The sequence below is a fragment of the Bubalus bubalis genome, chromosome 3, assembly GCF_019923935.1.
Source record: "Bubalus bubalis isolate 160015118507 breed Murrah chromosome 3, NDDB_SH_1, whole genome shotgun sequence".
Classification (NCBI taxonomy): domain Eukaryota; kingdom Metazoa; phylum Chordata; class Mammalia; order Artiodactyla; family Bovidae; genus Bubalus; species Bubalus bubalis.
The window spans coordinates 103,778,568-103,799,808 of NC_059159.1; the positions used below are offsets into that span (position 1 = coordinate 103,778,568).

A 21,241-nucleotide genomic window follows, 5' to 3' on the forward strand; every position below is an offset into this window, starting at 1 on the left:
CAGTGTCCTTCATAAAACCCCTAATTTTTGAAATCTGTGATTGCTAGACCAGCCTCTTTCACGGTTGCTTTTGATTTGAAATGAATTTATCTTGGTTTCTACTGAAGTTAAATTTCTTTTAAAAGCATTTACTTTGTCACTGACATCATGTTAAAAACTACAAATGCAGTTTCCACTAACAGTAATGGTTAACTGGCATTTTGAGAGAAAAATATATGTAACTGCAAGAGCATTGTATTCCCGCCATGAAGCAAATAGGAATTACGTAGATAAGTTACATTACTTTTTTAAGTGATAGTGCTTTTTAAGCTACTCTGTTGCAAACAAAGCTATTTTTTTTGCAAGTGTCAGTCTAAAAGCCACTATGGATACATATGTTGGAAGCAGTTGAAAAGATTTTAGGTCTACATCTTTATCAGCACATACTAGTAAACTTAACCTTTAGAGAAATGGAACAGAATTGCTACTCTACAGTGACATTAATAAAGTAAAACAATCTTTTAGCTTGTAAAATTAGCAACTGTGTACTTCAAGTACACTGTTTACGGTAAATTTGTATTAAAGTATTCCAGAAAATATTAACATAGGGATTTAGTAAGAAAACGTGAAGATTTAACATTTGTATATTTATACTTTCTTTTTAAAAATATGGTAGAGTGGAAGATATGTATGCTTCCCACCACCTAAAAAAGTATGCTTAGATGTACATTTATATATAATATCAATGAACACACACATAAACATACATAAATATGTACACAAATTAGTTTTTTTAAAAATGCAGCTGCCATAGTCTCATGCTGTTATAAATTGCTAATATCTTCTCTACTGCACCAACTGACAGTTGGTGTCCTGACTAAAGATTGATTAAAAGTGACATTGTCATGGAAAATTTCAACATGTAAATTCTCTACTGATTTATGTTCCAGAATCTGATTTTCCTTGTTTTTGTCTTACTCCCTGTGCTCTGATTAATAATCTCTAGAGATGTTTAAGAAAAGTTGCATAGGGTAGGTCATTAGCCTATGACATCTTGCCACCAACATAAATTTCTCTCATGAGATATAAGAAAAAAATGCCAGTGAGCACCTTCTTTGAGGCAAATCAACAACATCAGTATTCGTTAAACAATTCTAAAATCTGTTGCTTCTATGTTAGCATCACAAGACTAACTTGTAAATTCAGCAGTTACCTAACATGAACCATGTATCAAGTTTAGATGGTTTTAAGCCCCATAATTTTTAAGTACACAATACACATGACCTTTGTTTTTCACAAATTTTTGTTTGAAAAACATTTTATTTTGTCTCTGCATTCAGAGAACTCAAATTCAGGAATTTTTATATAAGTACAGTTTTATAGTTTCTCTGAAATTACAAGATACATTAATATGCCACCCTACCAAGTAAATTTGGAATTTTAATTCCTGTTCTATAATAAGATTTAACAAAAGTAAAGCTTAAAATATAGTTTAAATCACAGTCTTCTGATTGTATGCATTTTTGTATTAATCATAAGTAGGCTGAGACAAGTTAGCTTTAGAATAGCTTTAAATTTCTAACCATCCATTCATGAGAAAAAGTTGTCAGTCAATCTGCACAATTTAATCTGACATGAATCCCTATAGAGAGAACAAACTTAATTTTATTTTTGAAAATTTTATTTTCCTGGCTACTAGTACTTCACTCTACCATTTACTGTCCAGATGGGATTCCTTTTTTTAGCCAAAAAAAAAAAAGTTTGCATATCACACTAATTTAAAGTCAGCTTGAAGCTACTATACTCTAAAATACATTTATCTGAAAATGGAAAAAATAAAGTGAAGTGTAAAAAAATTGTATAAGAACTCAAATGGTAGCACTTAAATGTACAATTTATGATTTCAGTTAAAGGTGACCCAAAATGTCATATAATACAAAAAAGTAAAAACTAAAAATCATTTGAGATATAAAACATATGTTTTTATTTTATAACCTCCCTAGCATTAAATTTGTTTAGATACAAGAAGACCCATATTAAAAATTTTAAAGTAGCTTTTCCCAGTTCTTGGTTTTTTCAGATTAAATAATTATTAATTAGAGAAAAATACATAATACAGATAGTCAAACTGAATCTTGAACAAAGTTTTACTGACTTTCAAAAAGGGTCTTTAATTTTTTTTCACTCTTTTTCATTTCCATTCATGCCTGCCCTCCATGGTTCTAGTACATAATACAGCAGAAAAATATTTTTCTTTCTTTTTTCTTTTTGACTAATATGGGAAGCTTTGGAAATTTCAAAAACTTAGCTCTCAAGAAATTTCCAACTCAGGGTTTCCAATGGATGATTCTCATGTTTAAAATCTGCACTACTTGAGTATTTTTCCAAAAAAGATAGCCATTTAAATCTTTTTTGTCATTTTACCACTTAAATAAATAACTTTTAAAAATTAGTTATTTTATTATTGGATCAGTATAATTTATATCTGATGCAAGCAATTTGAGTAAGCTAAATTATGTCTAACTCTGCTTTAACAAAAGTAATAAAGATGCATGTCAGACTATTTTGAGCACAGAAGAAAAATGAGGGAATTTGATCCCATCATTAATACTCTTGGGAGCCTTGGGTAAAAATGTGACTTCTCTGTCTCTTATCATGGACTACCAACTGCACTACCTACCCGCATCATAGGGAACCCACAAGGATTTGCTTTGTGTTCTGGGTGCTTCAGACATTTATTAAATGTCTTAAACTACTCCCTACACCGTGTAGCCTTGGGCACAGATGAAATGAAATGCTCTGACTGAATTACTTGTTGAACAAGAGAAGAATTCTGTTTCCTATCTCAGTAAGGGATCTCAGTAAGCAGATCCCTTAGAATAAAATAATCATAGTCACCCCTGATACTGGAAAATGCTTCCAGTTGTTTTATGACCACCATAAAAGTTGCTCTCATGGGACCTATACTTACTTAGGTTTTAACAGAGATGCAAGGAATATGGAACAGACTATTTTAGGAATATCTTAAGAATATTGGTCTCTGTGACAGCAGTTTTATCACAGTAATCTTTTATCGCTACCTGCCAGTGATATGGAGAATAGTTATCCAGAATATCAAGTCAGGCAATTTTAATTCTACCTTACTTTTCAACAACAGTGAGATAACTACTCTAATTGACATGTTCCAATGTAAAGAGATGCATAGAGAAAGAAAGCTTTGCATTATTTTCTTTCTAGCTAAAGAAATGAAAATAAGAGCTTGAAAAAAGTCACCAGATTTCTAAAGACAATACTTAGCCTTTGAGCAAAAAGATGTTTTTGAAAAGAGTATTTTGTCTAAGATAGAAAATTCCATAAGTATATTCACAACTGGTATATGTTGTTATAAGCAAAAAATGCTTGAATGTTTTCATTTCCCAACGAAGTGTCATAAGTATCTGGGAACAAAATAGCTTTAAGACAAAAAAAGCCCATGATATAATATTTGGATTCTTTCATAGTTAGGAATAATGTTAAATAAAGTCTTGTTAATGAGGATAAGTTCTGTCTGTGCTATTTCAAATGTTATGGTTGTATGTTTTCCCTTATTCTAGCATAAAAATTAATGTTCTTTGGTATTTGTTTCGTTCTGCTTCTCTTCTTTAACATTTAGGTGCCTTGACCCAAGCCATTCGAAATTTTGCAAAAAGCCTTGAAGGTTGGCTTTCCAATGCCATGAACAATATTCCACAAAGAATGATACAAACCAAGGTACACTTTCATGTCCTTGCCTTTTCTTTTGTGTTTAGGAAATGGTCATGAACTATGAATTTTAAATTTGTCCTATCAAATGATGTTATGTGAAATATAGCATTGATTTTTATATTTGTATTTTATAACCATGTGGCAAAGAACTTCACAAGATATGTTGTTTGATAATGCTCCTTTCAGAGAGACTAGAGAAGCATTGTAGGTGTGGTGTATTTATCAGCCCTTTTCTAAAGTATATTTCAGGTTGCTTAATTTCAAATATTGAAAAGAATAGCCTAGAATGTGCAAATAATTTCCATTTGAATGAGTTTTAGATTTTTTTAAGTCCCCTACTATACTCGTATTCTGAATGCTCATGTGAAATAATAACCATTTTGCTTTTCAGGATGTTTTGTTTTTAACACTGGAGAATGCTTTTGTGAATCAAGTAATCATTTCTTAAAGAGAACCGTTATCTCATAGTTGAGTATATTACAGGAATATGGATTATTTAGCTGGAGATATGAATTCTATTCTTCACTTTTTCCCCTACTAACCATGTTACTTTAGATTAACCTGTGAACACACTTGACAGATTGGACTGATTCTGTCGAAACTTTGATAACAAAAATCACATTTGTGGCCTTTTGTCAGGGACTGTATCTCCTGTCAGACTCCAACAATATGCCTTGGCTTTCAGTTTGAAAATGTAGCTGAAGCTCTTGTAGCTGACAAGTCTGTGATAGCACAAGTAACTCTCAGTTCTTCCTGTTTTGGCTTAAGGTTTGCAATAACATATTCTATCTCTAAAACATACTGAAGGTCATATTTCAAGGACATGTCCACCTTAGATTGTCGCTTGATTGAACTGTGCTGTCAATATGGTAGGGTTAACCATATGTGGCTATTTACATTTAAATTTAGTTAAATTGCATTAAAATTTTTGTTCCTCAGTCACACTAGCTACATTTCAAGTGCATCTTAACCCATGTGACTAGTGGGTACAATATTAGGTAACACATATGTAGAGCATTTCCGTCATTGCAGAAATGATTCCATCCGTGGCAGTTCTGTTCTAGAGTGCCACATTGAGGTGAGAAAATAAAGGAGATGCTCTTTGATTAAGATAATCAGAGGAATGCTTTCCAACTTGCAAAGTCAGTCATAGTCATAACAATACTTTCAAACAACTGAAAGCATCTCCTACCCCAGTATCATCAAGTGGTTGTGATAGCAATCCAGCTGCACTATTGGTCATCTCATTGATCTCCAGAATTGATTTGGGTGGTTTCCCTTGGTGAAAGATGTCTTCTGCTACTCCTCTCTCAAGGATGTGCAGCCTTTTTTCAGCTGAGCATTCAGTCAACAAAGATGATCCAGCTGGACAGTAAAAACAGCATAATGAGGATGTGACTGGAAGTTGTTATCAAAATGCCTGGATTCATATCCCACCTCTGTACTTTAGTTTCTCTGTAATCTTGAGTAAGATAGTTAACCTCCCTAAGGTAGAACATGTGTCTAATGGGATGTTTATGAGAATTGAACATGGTAAAGTATGTTAGACATTTAACACAATGCTGGCACATAATATGTACTTGATTAGTCCAAACCTCAGAGATGGGAAAATGTGAAATATTCTCTCTGAGGATATGTGGATGTCCCCAAGCTCCACATGGTCCTAAAATATCTCACTATCAAGACAGGGCATCGTTGTCTTGTGGAACATCTATTCCCACTCAGCCAAATGACTGTTCAATCAGTTGCTTGTTTATATACCCACAGTGATTTAATGGCCTTCCATCTATTCCTATAAATACATTAAAATCCTCATCAGATCTGCTATGGAAATAACAAATTTTCATGAGATCATGACATTTAGATATTTATTTAGACTTTTTTTGTCATTATCTTTGCTATCTTTCAACATAACCTGATTTGTTCAGGGTTTCAGCAGGAAATAAAAGGTGTATCCAAAGAGAAGAATAATTGAAGAAAGTTTAATAAGGGTCTGTTTCTAAATGTGTAAACAGAGCTAAGAAAACCAAGGACTAGCATTAGTAGGGGAAGCCTGCCCATCCCTAGGTCTGAATGGGAGAGAAGCGATTATGGCATCAGGAGCTCTTCTCCTCCATGCAGGACTGTGGCCTTAGGGAGGAGAGAGCAGAGGTTGTGAGGGAATAAATACTTTGACCACTTTCTTCTGTCCTTCAGTCCCTTACCAGTGTCTCTCATTGACCAAATCCAACTGGAAGCCCAAGGACAAGGGAGGCAGTTAATGTAATTTTTTCAGTTTAGTCTTCCTGGGCACAGAGCAGAAGGGGGAAGGATAGAAAGTACATTTCAGAGGGCAAACAGGGATTTTTCTGGATAACCCTTTTACAAACATCCAGATTCTGAAAAAAAAAAAAAAGAGTTCTTGTTGCCTGTGTCTGAGAAGTTTATTAGCTATCTATTTGCTAATATAGGCTTTGAGTTCTCCTATTTCACCTCAAAATTGACCACCCTTATTTCACCTCTATAAAATAAAGATTAAAAGAGTGAATCTGAATGATAATGCTGTGAAAAGTATATTTTTTAATCCAGTTAAAAAGTGGGACTGGACAGTTTGGTTTTCCAAGTAAAAGGAAATTTTTTTTTTTATTTGCTTAGTTAGTAGCTGACTGTCACACTGAGAATAAGAAATGAAAATCAACATTTTCCCTAATTTCCTAGACTAAATCATTTCTTGCTGATGATGAGTAGCTACTTGCAAGACCAGTTTAATTAATGGTGCACTCAGATGTCTAAGAATGTGGGAGTTTGTTTTAGCCTTGACCTCAACCTACTGAAAAGGAAAATAACACTTGGTTTAGAGGTTTAAATGCTATAATTTACAAGTAAACTGTCTCACCAAATGAATTTGAAATAAGTATCAGAGAGAAGCATTTAAAATTTGGCAAGGGAATAAAGATTTGAAAATTGCAGTGGTTTCTTTTATTGGAGGAGAAAAGAAATCCCAATTTAATTGGGTTTCTTTACAGGTTGCAGCTGTAAGTGCCTTTGCCCAGACTCTGCGAAGATACACATCGCTCAATCACCTGGCCCAGGCAGCTCGTGCAGTGCTTCAGAACACTTCTCAGATCAACCAGATGCTCAATGACCTCAACCGTGTCGACTTTGCCAATGTCCAGGTACTCTGTTTTCTTTCAAAACAGATCTTTTAATGAAAGCTATCCAATGTTTTTCTTCTTAATCAGGATCATCATATTTCTTTTCCAAAGTTACATCAATTCATAGGCACATCTAGATTCACAATGTCCTGAAAGAGGAGAGTTTTACTCAGCTATCGGAGAAGGCAATGGCACCCCACTCCAGTACTCTTGCCTGGAAAATCCCATGGACGAAGGAGTCTGGTAGGCTGCAGTCCATGGGGTCGTTAGGAGTTGGACACAACTAAGCGACTTCACTTTCACTTTTCACTTTCATGCACTGGAGAAGGAAATGGCAACCCACTCCAGTGTTCTTGCCTGGAGAATCCCAGGGACGGGGGAGCCTGGTGGGCTGCCGTCTATGGGGTTGCACAGAGTCAGACACGACTGAAGTGACTTAGCATTAGCATTAGCATTACTCAGCTATAACTTTACTGCTCCTCTGTTTTGTGGTTAAAGCCTGGGAAGATTTTTAGTGCTAGACTGCAACATATGTCACCAGGGTTTGCTGAATGATTAATAGAGTAAGGACAGCCACGGTCATTGAAGATTGGTAGGCAAGAGTCAAAGCTATGGTAGTCATGTGTGGATGTGAGAGTTGGACCATAAAGAAAGCTGAGCACCAAAGAATAGATACTTTTGAACTATGGTGTTGGAGAAGACTCTTGAGAGTCCCTTGGACTGCAAGAAGATCCAACCAGTCCATTCTAAAGGAAATCAGTCCTGAATATTCATTGGAAGGACTGATGCTGAAGCTGAAGCTCCAATACTTTGGCCACCTGATGCGAAGAATTGACTCACTGGAAAAGACCCTGATGCTAGGAAAGATTGAAGGCAGGAAGAAAAGAGGACAACAGAGGATGAGATGGTTGGATGATATCACCAACTCAATGGACATGAGTTTCAGCAAACTCCAGGAGATAGTGGATGATGGGGAAGCCTGGTGTGCTGCAATCCATGGGATTGCAGAGACTCAGATATGACTTAGCAACTGAACAGCAACAACATACACTAAAATAGGTATTATCAAAAAGACAAATAATAGCAAATGTTAATGAGGATGTGGGGAAATGGGAACCATTATACAGTAGTAGTAATTGGACTGTAAAGTGCTACATCCACTTTTAAAGCAGTATGGCAGTTTCTTAAAAGGTTAAACAGAGTTACCATATGATTTGGCAGTTTGACTCCTAGGTACATACCAAGAAAAATGAAAACACGTCCACCTAAAAACTTGTTCTTGGATATCCAGCAGCATTATTCATATTAGCCACATTAAAGTGGAAACAACCCAGATGTCCATTAACTGATGACTATATAGACAAAACATGGCATTTCACACAATTAAATGTTATCAGACAATAAAAAGAAATGAAGTTCTGTTCTGATACATCCTACAACACAAGTGAACATTACACTAAGTGAAAGAAACCAGATTCAAAGGACCTTATATTACAAGATTCCATTTATATTAAAAGAGCAGAATAAGCAGATCTATAGAGACACACAGTAAATTAGTGGTTGCCTAGGTCCTGTAGACTAGGCGATTGGGATATGATAGATAAGGAATATGTCATTTCTTCTTTAAGAAATGAATACATTTTAAAATTAATTGTGGTGATAGACGTACTACTCTGTGAATATACTGAGAGAAGCCATTGAATTATATACTTTTATTGAATGAATTGTTTGCTATATGAATTACATCTCAATAAAACTGTGTTAAAAAACAATAGCATTGCTCAAAGATAAACTATTTCTCCATTTCCTACAAATTTTAATCTACAATTCTGGGCTCATTTTATCATGGAAAATAAAAGTAATATTTGGGCTTGATTAATTTTAGGGCTAGGGTTTAGAAGTTAAGTTCATTCTAACTTTGACAAATTTGATTTGGTCTTCTAATGTGCATAGTTTTTCTTAAATCTATATAAACATTTGTTTATATATATGTATATGTATATATATATATATATATATATATATATACACAAACATACATACATACACATACAAATTCATAATCTCCGTAAGAACAAACTCATGTTTACAAATCCATTAACTTTACATATTTCAGTGGAATTTACATTACCTGATTTTAGTGGGACTATTAAGAGCTCATACAGTATTGTCTTAAAATGTATACTATAATGTTAATTTCAAATCTTCATTCAGAAAAGATATGTTTAAAAGTACCTTAAGAAAAGTTGAAATGGTAAGGAAACTTCTAGTGTCAAAAAGTAATTTAAGTTTAATAACAAAAAACATATTTAAGACTGATTCCTGGTAAGATATGAGAAAGATTTTAAATTTTCTGTTAACATTATTTTCATTTGTATAGTTGTGTGCCTGAATCCTGTGAAGTATTTACAGAAATGAGTTCTTCCTGGCTATAAATGCCATCCTTGGCAACATTATTACATACAAATGGTTAGTTATACATTTTTACTATGCTCATTCTCATCCTCTCTACTCACCAACTTTGAGGCTACCTTTTCCCTTCTTTAAGTACCAGATTTTTCTGGGTTTTCACAGCAGTTATTAGTGCTGAAACCTGTGTGCTCAAGTATCTATCCTCCAGGGCCTCCTTCCTTCAGTTCATTTCAGTTGCTCAGTCGTGTCCGACTCTTTGCCCATGAATTGCAGCACGCCAGGCCTCCCTGTCCATCACCAACTCCCGGAGTTCACTCAAACACACACCCAGGACTGATCTCCTTTAGAATGGATTGGTTGGATCTCCTTGCAGTCCAGTGGACTCTCAAGAGTCTTCTCCAACACCACAGTTCAAAAGCATCAATTCTTCGGCACTCAGCTTTCTTCATAGTCCAACTCTCACATCCATACATGACCACTGGAAAAACCATAGCCTTGACTAGATGGACCTTTGTTGGCAAAATAATGTCTCTGCTTTTAAGACCATGAACACAGTGGTAGCCCTGCATTTCCCTCTACATTTTACTTCTCACCACTCTTGTTCAATACGTAATCTTTCTCAGGTTAACATATTTGATTTTAACTCCCTTCTGGCTTTCCTTTTCTGTTTCACATTTTGCCTGGTTTTCTGAGTCCCCTGGTTTTCTCAGTCTTCTAGCTTCCATTCCACCTTCATCACCATCTCCTGTTCATTTGAAAATTGTCCCTGTCCCTATGAGATTAACCTCAGTAAGACTGAAACATGTAAGGATGATGCTCTTGTAATAAGGAAACTTTAATTTAAAACAATGAAACCACGTGTAAGGGTCAATATTTTAATGCTATGAAAGAAAAGTGAAGGTGTTAGTTGCTCAGTTGTGTCTGACTCTTTGCGACCCCATGGACTGTAGCCTGCCAAGCTTCTCAGTCCATGAGATTTTCCAGGCAAGAATACTGGAGTAGGTTGCCCATTTCCTTCTTCAGGGGATCTTCACAGCCCAAAAATCAAACTCGAATCTCCCACATTGTAAGCAGACTTGTTACCGTCTGAGCCACTGTCTAGCCCCACCAGGGAAGCCTCTGTCATCACTTCATCATTCTCTAATCAAATCTTTTCCTCATGCATTCAGGATAACTTTTGCTATTGCAGTATAATTGGTTTTCTGTTTAATTGATAGCATTATAGTAGTATTGCTTTCTAATTTTTTTGTGTGTAAATGGATAGTTTTTCAACTACAGTATGGGCTAACTATACTTGGGTTAGTTAACCTGATAACCTAACTTTTGCATATACTTGTGTTTCTATATTTAAAAGAGAATCTGATTTTGAAGTTACTGACTCCTTATCATCTTGGAGATATTTATTTCCAAGATAATAATATCTTTAGTTTTCATCCTTACCTTTTTCCACTAAAGAGTTAAAATATCCAAATTCCTTCACAAGGGAATATTTACAGGGTACTCAGCTGTTAGTATATTTTCAACCTTGAGAGCAGTAAAATGAAACATAGTTTGAAAAGCCAAAATAATGTCCTGTGGCTTTATTTCTCTAAGCTTAGTCTTAGATTACCATTTTCTCTTGGCAAATCTAACTGTAGGAAGTAGTGAGTTTGATTTTATGTTAAATGAAATTAAATTCTTCCAAGATACCAGTAAGTCCCTTCTATTGCTTGCCAATACATAAAACATATCTCCCACAGTGGCTTCCCATAGAATTTCAGTTTTGCAAGATGAAAAAGATCTAATGTACAGTATTGAGCATAAGTAGACACTCATATTGTTGTTGTTGTTTTGTAGTTGCTAAGTCATGTTCAACTCTTGTGACCCCTGAGAATCTGTGGGATTTCCCAGGCAAGAATACTGGAATGCGTTGTCATTTCCTTCTCCAGGGGATCTTCCTGACCCAGGGATTGAACCCATGTCTCTTGCATTGGAAGACAGATTCTTTACCACTGAGCCATCAGGAAATCCCTAACACTCCATACTGTATACTTAAAAATGGCTAATATGATAAGTTTTATGTTTCTTGTTTTATACCACAGACCAAAAAATGCTTAGATATTTGTGGATTTTTAAAAAAAAACACACACAAAAAACCCAGCATCCCCTGTCTTTTTCTTGAGGCCTAAATTCTTCACTCCTTATCTGCATCCCAGGTGGTGCTAGCGGTAAAGAGCCCATCTGCCAATGCAGGAGACATAGAGATGTGAGTTCAATCCCTGGGTTGGAAAGATCTGCCCCCCCCACCCGCTGGAGAAGGGCATGGCTACCCACTCCAGAATTCTTGCCTACAGAATCCTATGGACAGAGGAGCCCGGGCTACAATAGGGTCACAAAGAGTCGGATATAACTGAAGCAACTTAGCATGTATCCAACTTCTTCCCTGGGTGCTCTCCTCAAGTGTTGAACTGATATAAAATTTCTGGGAGTCATTTAACTGTATTTTGAAAGATCTTAACTATTCTTATGTAAATCTATTATATAGAAATAAGTAAAAAGTAAAGATGTAGTTACAAGATTGCTAATTCCAGAAGCATTTTTCCTAAGAGTAAAAATTTGGAATGACCATAAACGTGCAGCCATATGGAATTGACTTTGTAAATAATGGTATATTCATGTATTGAAGCAAATTGAGTCATTGAACAATAAATGTAGCTCCTCATTTGCCTATATATAAAGTGAAACTAAGCAAAATATCAAGTAAAATATATAATATGTTCCTCTTTTAAAATAATATATATACATAAATATACATGCATATGTATATATTGCATGTGAACAGTTTGAAAATTAGCATGTTGTAGTTCTCTCTTAATGTTGGCATTTTAGATACTCTCAATATTTTGTTTCTTTTTATTTGTACTTTCAAATTTAATAGTCGTATTTTAGTGTACTTAAAATACTCAAAAGTGATACTTAGGAGGTAAAAATCTGAAAGCCTTTTTTATTAATTAGATAAGAGAAGGAAGGTTAGTAGATGGCATCATCAGCTGGGAATTTGGAAGAAGCCCTAAATTTCCCTGAGAAAGAAAAATGAATTGAGTTTAGCCATTTTCTATTTGAAGTGCCTCCCAGTTGAAATGTCTTTTGAGTAAGGTAAAGTCTCGGGGGTTAGGAGAGATCCTGGAATCAGAGGGTGGAGATTAGGAATTGATTCAGTTGAAAGGTTGATTTAAATAAATTTGTCCTCTGAGAACAGACAGATTGAAAGCTATAGAGACTTTTCAGAAAAACACACACATATTGATAAGGTTTTACATATAGAATTAGGACCTTCAAAGACACCCCTCCACAGAACTCTACATTGAAAATATTATCTGGACACAGTGAACCTAGCTTAAAAATTCTTGTCACATTTCACTTCTCTAATTTTATGCTTGGGGAAAACGAGGCCCACGTAGGTTAAATGAATTGCTTAAAATCAAGTTAGTGGATTCAGGCCCTATGTTAAAATCCAAGTCTTCACTCAAATATTATATTAGTATTATCAGATAATTATATTCTGACCTGAAAGAGTATTATATTTTTTAATCTTAAAATGCAGCATAGCACTAGAAACATGATAAAACTTATGTCAACCACTGAAAATTAACTTTAAAAGTTTCTATTTTCATCCCTATTACCAAACATGAAACTTTCCCATCAGAACCAGAAGGAAATCAAATGTCTTCGTAGGTAGCATCCCTACATTTTTTCTAATGTATTTTTGGTTATTTTTGCTGTTGTTTTCGGGTCTATGAATTAATTTGCATTCGTAGCTTTTACCTTGCGAGTCCTTGGGACTTCACTTTCTTTCCCATGAAACTCATACTGCATGCATATGCTTCTGCCTCGTATCATTCATTGTTTGTTTTTGTCTTAATCCTGAGGGGCTACTTTTGGCCAATTGAATCTCTTTATCCAATCTGACTTACCCTAAATCTTTTCAAATGAATTGGCTTTAGTTTTATCTGATTGAGAAGTAAAAGAGCATAAAAACTAAAAAAAAGACTCTACATACGGTAAGTTCAGGCTCCTCTTCTTCTTAAGTAATGATGTATTTTAGTCTTTCACACAGACTAGCTAATGTAGAACACCAAGTCATACCTTTATGTCACATCACTTTTTCATGCACAGAAGTGATGTTAGTTTCCTTAACAGCTGCCAAGTGGTCATTCATTTTTCGTAATTCATTTAATTGTTTTGCACTTTCAATATAGTTTGCCATTCATTCATATGGTTTGTGTGCTGACATTCAATGAAAAAATGCTGACTTGAACTTGTCCTTTGCTTTCTGTGTACTGTCCCAGGAGCAGGCTTCCTGGGTGTGCCAGTGTGATGACAACATGGTTCAGAGACTAGAAACAGACTTCAAGATGACTCTTCAGCAGCAGAGCACCCTGGAGCAGTGGGCAGCGTGGCTTGACAATGTGATGATGCAAGCACTGAAACCCTATGAAGGAAGACCCAGTTTTCCTAAAGCTGCCAGGCAATTTCTGCTAAAATGGTCTTTCTACAGGTATCATCTCAATTTTTCCTATTCTGCAATTATGTATGTACATGCTTCTCAGGAAAAAAAAAAAAAAAAGAGAGAAGAGTGAGGAGTTTAGTATGTAGAAACTCTCTTCGTGATTATCTTCAGCCCAGCTCGTGACTACAACATCATGGAATTGAACCAGGAGGGTTTTGGAAATAAAATTTCTGCTGGGAAAGGAAAGCCTCTTATTCAGAGCCCTAGAAGTTCTCAGATGGGAACATCAGAGATTCCCATCTCTGATGGGTCAATCTCTAAAACATCAGTCTAGATAATGTGCTTAACAAGAGTCAGGAAAGTCCTCCGTTTGGCAAACATGTATCATTTAGGCTTTCCACCACTCTTCTTTTTATTCTCTAGTTCAGGGATTCTCAAACTGTCCTTCCCTAGACCAGTAGCATCTCTATTGCTTGGAAACACATTAAAAATGTGTATTTTCAGACCCCTCCCCCAAACCTACCTTAATCACAAATTGCAGAGGAGAGGCCCAGCAATCTATGCTTTTTTTAAAAGTTCCGTCCAGGCAATTCAGATGGATGCTCAGAAAAATCTAGTTAATTTTTTAATTTGATCAATTAAAATTGTTTTCAAACCTAGCTGCACCTCAGAATTAGTGGAAAGAAAAACAAAGCTCCTACCTACCTCCCAAAACTTACTCAAAATCATGGTGGTTAGAAAGTAGTATTTAGCAATATAGATAATCAGAAATTCTTTTTTTTTTTTTTTCCCAGAAAGGTTACTCCTGGTGATTCTAATGCATAGCTAGTTTAATATCAAATAATCTAGTAGATAATTCAAATGAATTGCTTTTGGGCTAAAATAACTTATAAATAAATGTATTTTTTTTAGACATAGAAGAACCCCAGAATAGAAAAATTACTTTTCAGTTCAGTTCAGTCACTCAGTCATGTCCAACTCTTTGCAACCCCATGAATCGCAGCACGCCAGGCCTCCCTGTCCATCACCAACTCCCAGAGTTCACTCAAACTCGTATCTATCAAGTCGGTGATGCCATCCAGCCATCTCATCCTCTGTCGTCCCCTTCTCCTCCTGCCCCCAATCCCTCCCAGCATCAGAGTCTTTTCCAATGAATCAACTCTTTGCATGAGGTAGCCAAAGTATTGGAGTTTCAGCTCCAGCATCAGTCCTTCCAATGAATACCCAGGACTGGTCTCCTTTAGAATGGACTGGTTGGATCTCCTTGCAGTCCAAGGGACTCTCAAGAGTCTTCTCCAACACCACAGTTCAAAAGCATCAATTCTTTGGCACTCAGCTTTCTTCACAGTCCAACTCGCACATCCATTCATGACCACTGGAAAAACCATACCCTTGACTAGACGGACCTTTGTTAGCAAAGTAATGTCTCTGCTTTTGAATATGCTACCTAGGTTGGTCATAACTTTCCTTCCAAGGAGTAAGCGTCTTTTAATTTCATGGCTGCAGTCACCATCTGCAGAGATTTGGAGCCCCCCAAAATAAAGTCTGACACTGTTTCTACTGTTTCCCCATCTATTTCCCATGAAGTGATGGGACCAGATGCCATGATCTTCGTTTTCTGAATGTTGAGCCAACTTTTTCACTCTCCTCTTTCAATTTCATCAAGAGGCCTTTTAGTTCCTCTTCACTTTCTGCCATAAGGGTGGTGTCATCTGCATATCTGAGGTTATTGCTATTTCTCCCAGCAATCTTGATTCCAGCTTGTACTTCTTCCAGCCCAGCGTTTCTCATGATGTAGTTTGCATATAAGTTCAATAAGCAGGGTGACAATACAGCCTTGACATACTCCTTTTCCTATTTGGAACCAGTCTGTTGTTCCATGTCCAGTTCTAACTGTTGCTTCCTGACCTGCATATAGGTTTCTCAAGAGGCAGGTCAGTAGTCTGGTATTCCCATCTCTTTCAGAATTTTCCACAGTTTATTGTGGAAAATAAACACAGTCAAAGGCTTTGGCATAGTCATTAAAGCAGAAATAGATGTTTTTCTGGAACTCTCTTGCTTTTTCGATGATCCAATGGATGTTGGCAATTTGATCTCTGGTTCCTCTGCCTTTCCTGAAACCAGATTGAACATCTGGTAGTTCATGGTTCACATATTGCTGAAGCCTGGCTTGGAGAATTTTGAGCATTACTTTACTAGCGTGTGAGATGCGTGCAATTGTGCAGTAGTTTGAGCATTCTTTGGCATTGCCTTTCTTGGGGATTAGAATGAAAACTGACCTTTTCCAGTCCTGTGGCCACTGCTGAGTTTTGCAAATTTGCTGGCATATTGAATGCAGCATTTTCACAGCATCATCTTCCAGGATTTGAAATAGCTCAACTGGAATTCCATCACCTCCACTAGCTTTGTTCATAGTGAGCTTTCTAAGGCCCACTTGACTTCACATTCCAGGATGTCTGGCTTTAGGTGAGTGATCACACCATCATGATTCTCTGGGTCATGAAGCTCTTTTTCGTACAGTTCATCTGTGTATTCTTGCTACCTCTTCTTAATATCTTCTGCTTCTGTTAGGTCCATACCATTTCTGTCCTTTATCGAGCCCATCTTTGCATGAAATGTTCCCTTTGTATCTCTAATTTTCTTTTTTTTGGTTTTTATTTTTTTTTTTTAATCAAAATGGAAAGTATTTTTTTTAAAGAGATCTCTAGTCTTTCCCATTCTGTTGTTTTCCTCTATTTCTTTGCATTGATTGCTGAGGAGGGCTTTCTTATCTCTCCTAGCTATTCTTTAGAACTCTGCATTCAGATGTTTATATCTTTCCTTTTCTCCTTTGCTTTTCGCTTCTCTTCTTTTCACAGCTATTTGTAAGGCCTCCCCAGACAGCCATTTTGCTTTTTTGCATTTCTTTTCCATGGGGATGGTCTTGATCCCTGTCTCCTGTACAATGTCACGAACCTCCGTCCATAGCTCATCAGGCACTCTGTCTATCAGATCTAGTCCCTTAAATCTATTTCTCACTTCCACTGTATAATCATAAGGAATTTGATTTAGGTCATACCTGAATGGTCTAGTGGTTTTCCCTACTTTCTTCAATTTAAGTCTGAATTTATATATGATATCAAATGTTGTGATGAGCCATTGACCATAGGTCTACTCCAGGGTTTAAAAACAGACCCTGTGCAAGTTGGCATATATACCATATATATGGCATAGGATGGAACTGACAGATGGAATTCCATTTCTTAAGATGTTAGGTAAATTATATTTTTGACCGCAGCATTTACTCTTCTGGTGAGAGTTCATTTCTTTTCTTCTTTAGATCATAATGAGCTTTCTAAAAGCCATATCTACTTTGAACTTTAGGCAGTCCCTAATTTAATTCCTGTGCAACCATGCGCTCATCAAATTGTGGCTACAGGACCTACCACTGACTGTGGCTATGGGTATATTGTGGTCGTCATCTGGACATCAGTAGTGAATCCAAAGCGGTTGTGAGGAGAGATGATACGCAAATAAGTAGCAAAGTTTAGAGACTAGTAGAAATTGTGAACCTGCTAAGCCCAAATTATAGGATTTCCATCTTGTTTTGATTACCTTTATAAGGATGGAACCAAAGATTCCATTATCATGGTAGAAGGTTTTTATTGTGACTTCTTTCTTTTTCAGTTGATTTAGTCCAATTCTTATTTCTTAAACTGAAGTAGAGTTGATTCCATATATGTTTAATTAGGAGTTAAATTATCCTTACATCCTGAAAATGATTTTCTAGTGTCTGCATACATGCCCAGTCAAGTCTGACACTTTGCAAGCCCAGGGACTGTAGCCCTCCAGGCTCCTCTGTCCGTGGAATTCTCTAGGCAAGAATACTGGCGTGGGTTGCCATTTCCTCCTCCAGGTGATCTTCCTGACCCTGGGATTGAACCCATTCCCAGAGTTAAATGAATGCTATGAAAGAAAGCCTAGCAGTGGTGGTGGTGGTTTGTTTTTATTTTGGAATGGAGTAACTCCACCATTTTGTCTCTCATATATGTAATACTTTTAGCCACAGGGTTTGTAAAGCACCTTATCAAGGTGCTGTCTAACTCTGTGACCCACTGATATGCTTCATTAAAGCCAGCCCTGGGTTTAGATCTGGGTGTCAGTGAGAAATGTGTTGCTGTTTTCCCTTGATATATGGGAAAGATTTGGAAAACAATATCACAGTATTCTCAAAGTAGATGTAGCAATAGTAGTAGTATTAATGAAATTCAAAATTTTAACTTGGGAACATTTCTTTAAAAGATTTCAGATATTTTCCCATTTGTTTGCAAGTTGAATTTCATCCATTTTTTTTTCCTCAGAAAATCATATAGATGGTATATATGCTTCATGAATGATAAAACAGATGTTACACTAGCTGTTGCTGTAAAACCTATAGGGGCAAAAGCACGGTACATCCTCTATATCAGAAAAACCAAAGGTTTTTTTTTTCCTCCTCTTCTTACTGTTGTCTTATGCAGTTACATCAGACTTGCCCTTATTCCTCCCTGAGGATTTTTTTATTATTTTTTAATTTTATTTTATTTTTAAACTTTACAATATTGTATTAAAATCTGTTTAGATATTGTTTTAGAAATACACACTCCTGGAGCCTTTGTCTCCACAGAGATCTGTTGCAGTATCTTGAAAGGAGAGAAAATTACTTACTCGTGTTTCTTTTTCTCTGCAGATATACAAACCCAGTAGATCATCACTTGCCTGCCCTCTGTCTGCCCTGAGTTGGGGATAATGCCTTGTTATTATTAGACACTATTATGGTTATTATTTTCATTTCAAAAAGTCTTGAAGGTATACAGTTCAGTCAGGGCTACAGAAGGAAAGACATATTCAGAAAGATGCATACCTCCTGCTGGTAGGCGAAGTAAAATCTGACCTGTTTTGTACTGAGGCATAAGAACATATTGAGTAATGAAAACTTCATTCACAAACAGAAGGAGTGTTACAGAGTATTTTTTAAATGTTTTTGGCTTTGTAATAAGAATTTTGCAGTCACATATACCAACCGTTCATTTTCTGAAGTTGATTAATTCTAAAATTCTGTGTATAGATTCACACGTATATACAAGAAATGGACTGGCAGAGAGTCGTGATAGCAGTAGTGGACATGTTGCTGCAAACACCCTCTGCTCCAAATGGGGGTCTCTTCTTGCCTAACTGGCTTTGAATGTCTACTGCTGGCTTCCTGGGAGGTGGAAAAAATATTGCCACCTTTCTTGGGCAGCAGTGCAGAAGTTAAGTGGGCCGTTTCTCAGCTTGGGTGTTTTGTGAATAACAGAACACAGAATTCCTCAGGGCCACCCTGAGGGTCAACCAAACATCCCATTTTTAAACAATTAAATGTATAGCTTTGATACAATAACTTGAAAGGGGGCACAGAGAACCTAGTTTGCCTACAGCTGAACAATATATAAATCTTCCAGTTTTGGAATTAGCTGTAAGCACTGTTTGAGGAGAGTTCACATGGTGGAGTTGGGGGGTGGGGGGTGGGGTCACAGGTCTCACCTTTCTTCTTAGGAATGTGTGATGTCTCCCCAAATACATAAAGAGGTGGATTGAGTATCATGTGTTCAAGTATATGTTTTAATTTTCATGCCATGAATTATAAAGATATATACACAAAGGTATTTCTCATCTGTTATAATTAACAGTTTTAACTCCAGTTTTAAAGAGTGGAATTCATGGTAACTTAGCAACATGAAATTCAGTGGAGTCAATTTTGTAACATGTCTTACAGAAATCTGAATCAGACAATAGGCTTCCAATTAAACTGTTAATTGTGTCATTTGATACTTGGCTTGTAGGGCAGAGGCCCAACACAGAGAACAGAAAGTAGACATAGACATTATTAATAATATAACAATAATATTATATTATTATATTAATAATATAATTCAACTGATTCTCTTCTAAGCATATGACAATAATTTCGTAGCAGATTATCAGTACTTTCCAAAGTAACTATTATAACTGAAGGTCATCACACTTTTTTTTTTCCATTTTCCAACAGAATTTTGTGTTACCTATGTCTTTATGCTGCAGTAAGGTGATTGCCCAATTGTCAAAAAGTTTCCAAAACACTTGGGATAGAATATGAAGCCTTTATCATGGCCTACAGACCCTCCATGGTCCAGCTGCTAGTGATTTCTAGTCCTATGATATATATTCTCTTTGCTCATGTCTTCCCAGCTGCGGCTTCTGGGCTATTCTTTCAATAAAACAAACATAGTTCTGCCTCAGTCTCAGCATTGACTCAGCATTTGCTCTCCTTTCTGCTAAGAAAGTGCACGTGTTCACATGGCTCACTCCCTCACTTCAGTCTCATTTCTGCTCACTTATCACCTCCTCAAAAAGTTTTCCTAACACCCTGACTTTAAGTGCCAGAGCCCATCACTCTGTAGTCTCTTGACCTGATTTACTTTTTTCAAAGGATTTCAGTTCAGTTCAGTCGCTCACTCGTGTCCAACTCTTTGTGACCCCATGAATCGCAGCACGCCAGGCCTCCCTGTCCATCACCTACTCCTGGAGTTCACTCAGACTCAAGTCCATCGAGTCAGTGATGCCATCCAGCCATCTCATCCTCTGGTGTCCCCTTCTCCTCCTGCCCCCAATCCCTCCCAGCATCAGAGTCTTTTCCAATGAGTCAGCTCTTCGCATGAGGTGGCCAAAGTACTGCAGTTTCAGCTTCAGCATCATTCCCTCCAAAGAAATCCCAGGGCTGATCTCCTTCAGAATGCACTGGTTGGATCTCCTTGCAGTCCAAGGGACTCTCAAGAGTCTTCTCCAACACCACAGTTCAAAAGCATCAATTCTTCGGCGCTCAGCCTTCTTCACAGTCCAACTCTCACATCCATACATGACCACAGGAAAAATCATAGCCTTGACTAGACAAACCTTTGTTGGCAAAGTAATGTCTCTGCTTTTGAATATGCTATCTAGGTTGGTCATAACTTTCCTTCCAAGGAGCAAGCGTCTTTTAATTTCATGGCTGCAGTCACCATCTGCAGTGATTTTGGAGCCCAGAAAAATAAAGTCTGACACTGTTTCCACTGTTTCCCCATCTATTTCCCATGAAGTGATGGGACCGGATGCCATGATCTTCGTTTTCTGAATGTTGAACTTTAAGCCAACTTTTTCACTCTCCACTTTCACTTTCATCAAGAGGCTTTTTAGTTCCTCTTCACTTTCTGCCATAAGGGTGGTGTCATCTGCATATCTGAGGTTATTGCTATTTCTCCCGGCAATCTTGATTCCAGCTTGTGTTTCTTCCAGTCCAGCATTTCTCATGATGTAGTTTGCATATAAGTTAAATAAGCAGGGTGACACTGTACAGTCTTGACGTATTCCTTTTCCTATTTGGAACCAGTCTGTTGTTTCATGTCCAGTTCGAACTGTTGCTTCCTGACCTGCATACAGATTTCTCAAGAGGCAGATCAGGTGGTCTGGT

The 21,241-nt window shown here is 36.7% G+C and overlaps 1 protein-coding gene across 6 annotated transcripts in view; it reads left to right on the forward strand.

Moving 5' to 3' along the window:
- RFX3 (regulatory factor X3) overlaps positions 1 to 21,241 on the forward strand; it is a 342,491-nt gene that overhangs the window by 281,488 nt on the left and 39,762 nt on the right. For all 6 annotated transcript variants that reach the window (XM_025281551.3, XM_025281552.3, XM_044939912.2 and 3 more), the window contains 3 exons: positions 3,632 to 3,729; positions 6,729 to 6,878; positions 13,598 to 13,806. In XM_025281551.3, the coding sequence (XP_025137336.3) occupies positions 3,632 to 3,729; positions 6,729 to 6,878; positions 13,598 to 13,806 (457 nt within the window). The remainder of the gene's footprint in view (positions 1 to 3,631; positions 3,730 to 6,728; positions 6,879 to 13,597; positions 13,807 to 21,241) is intronic.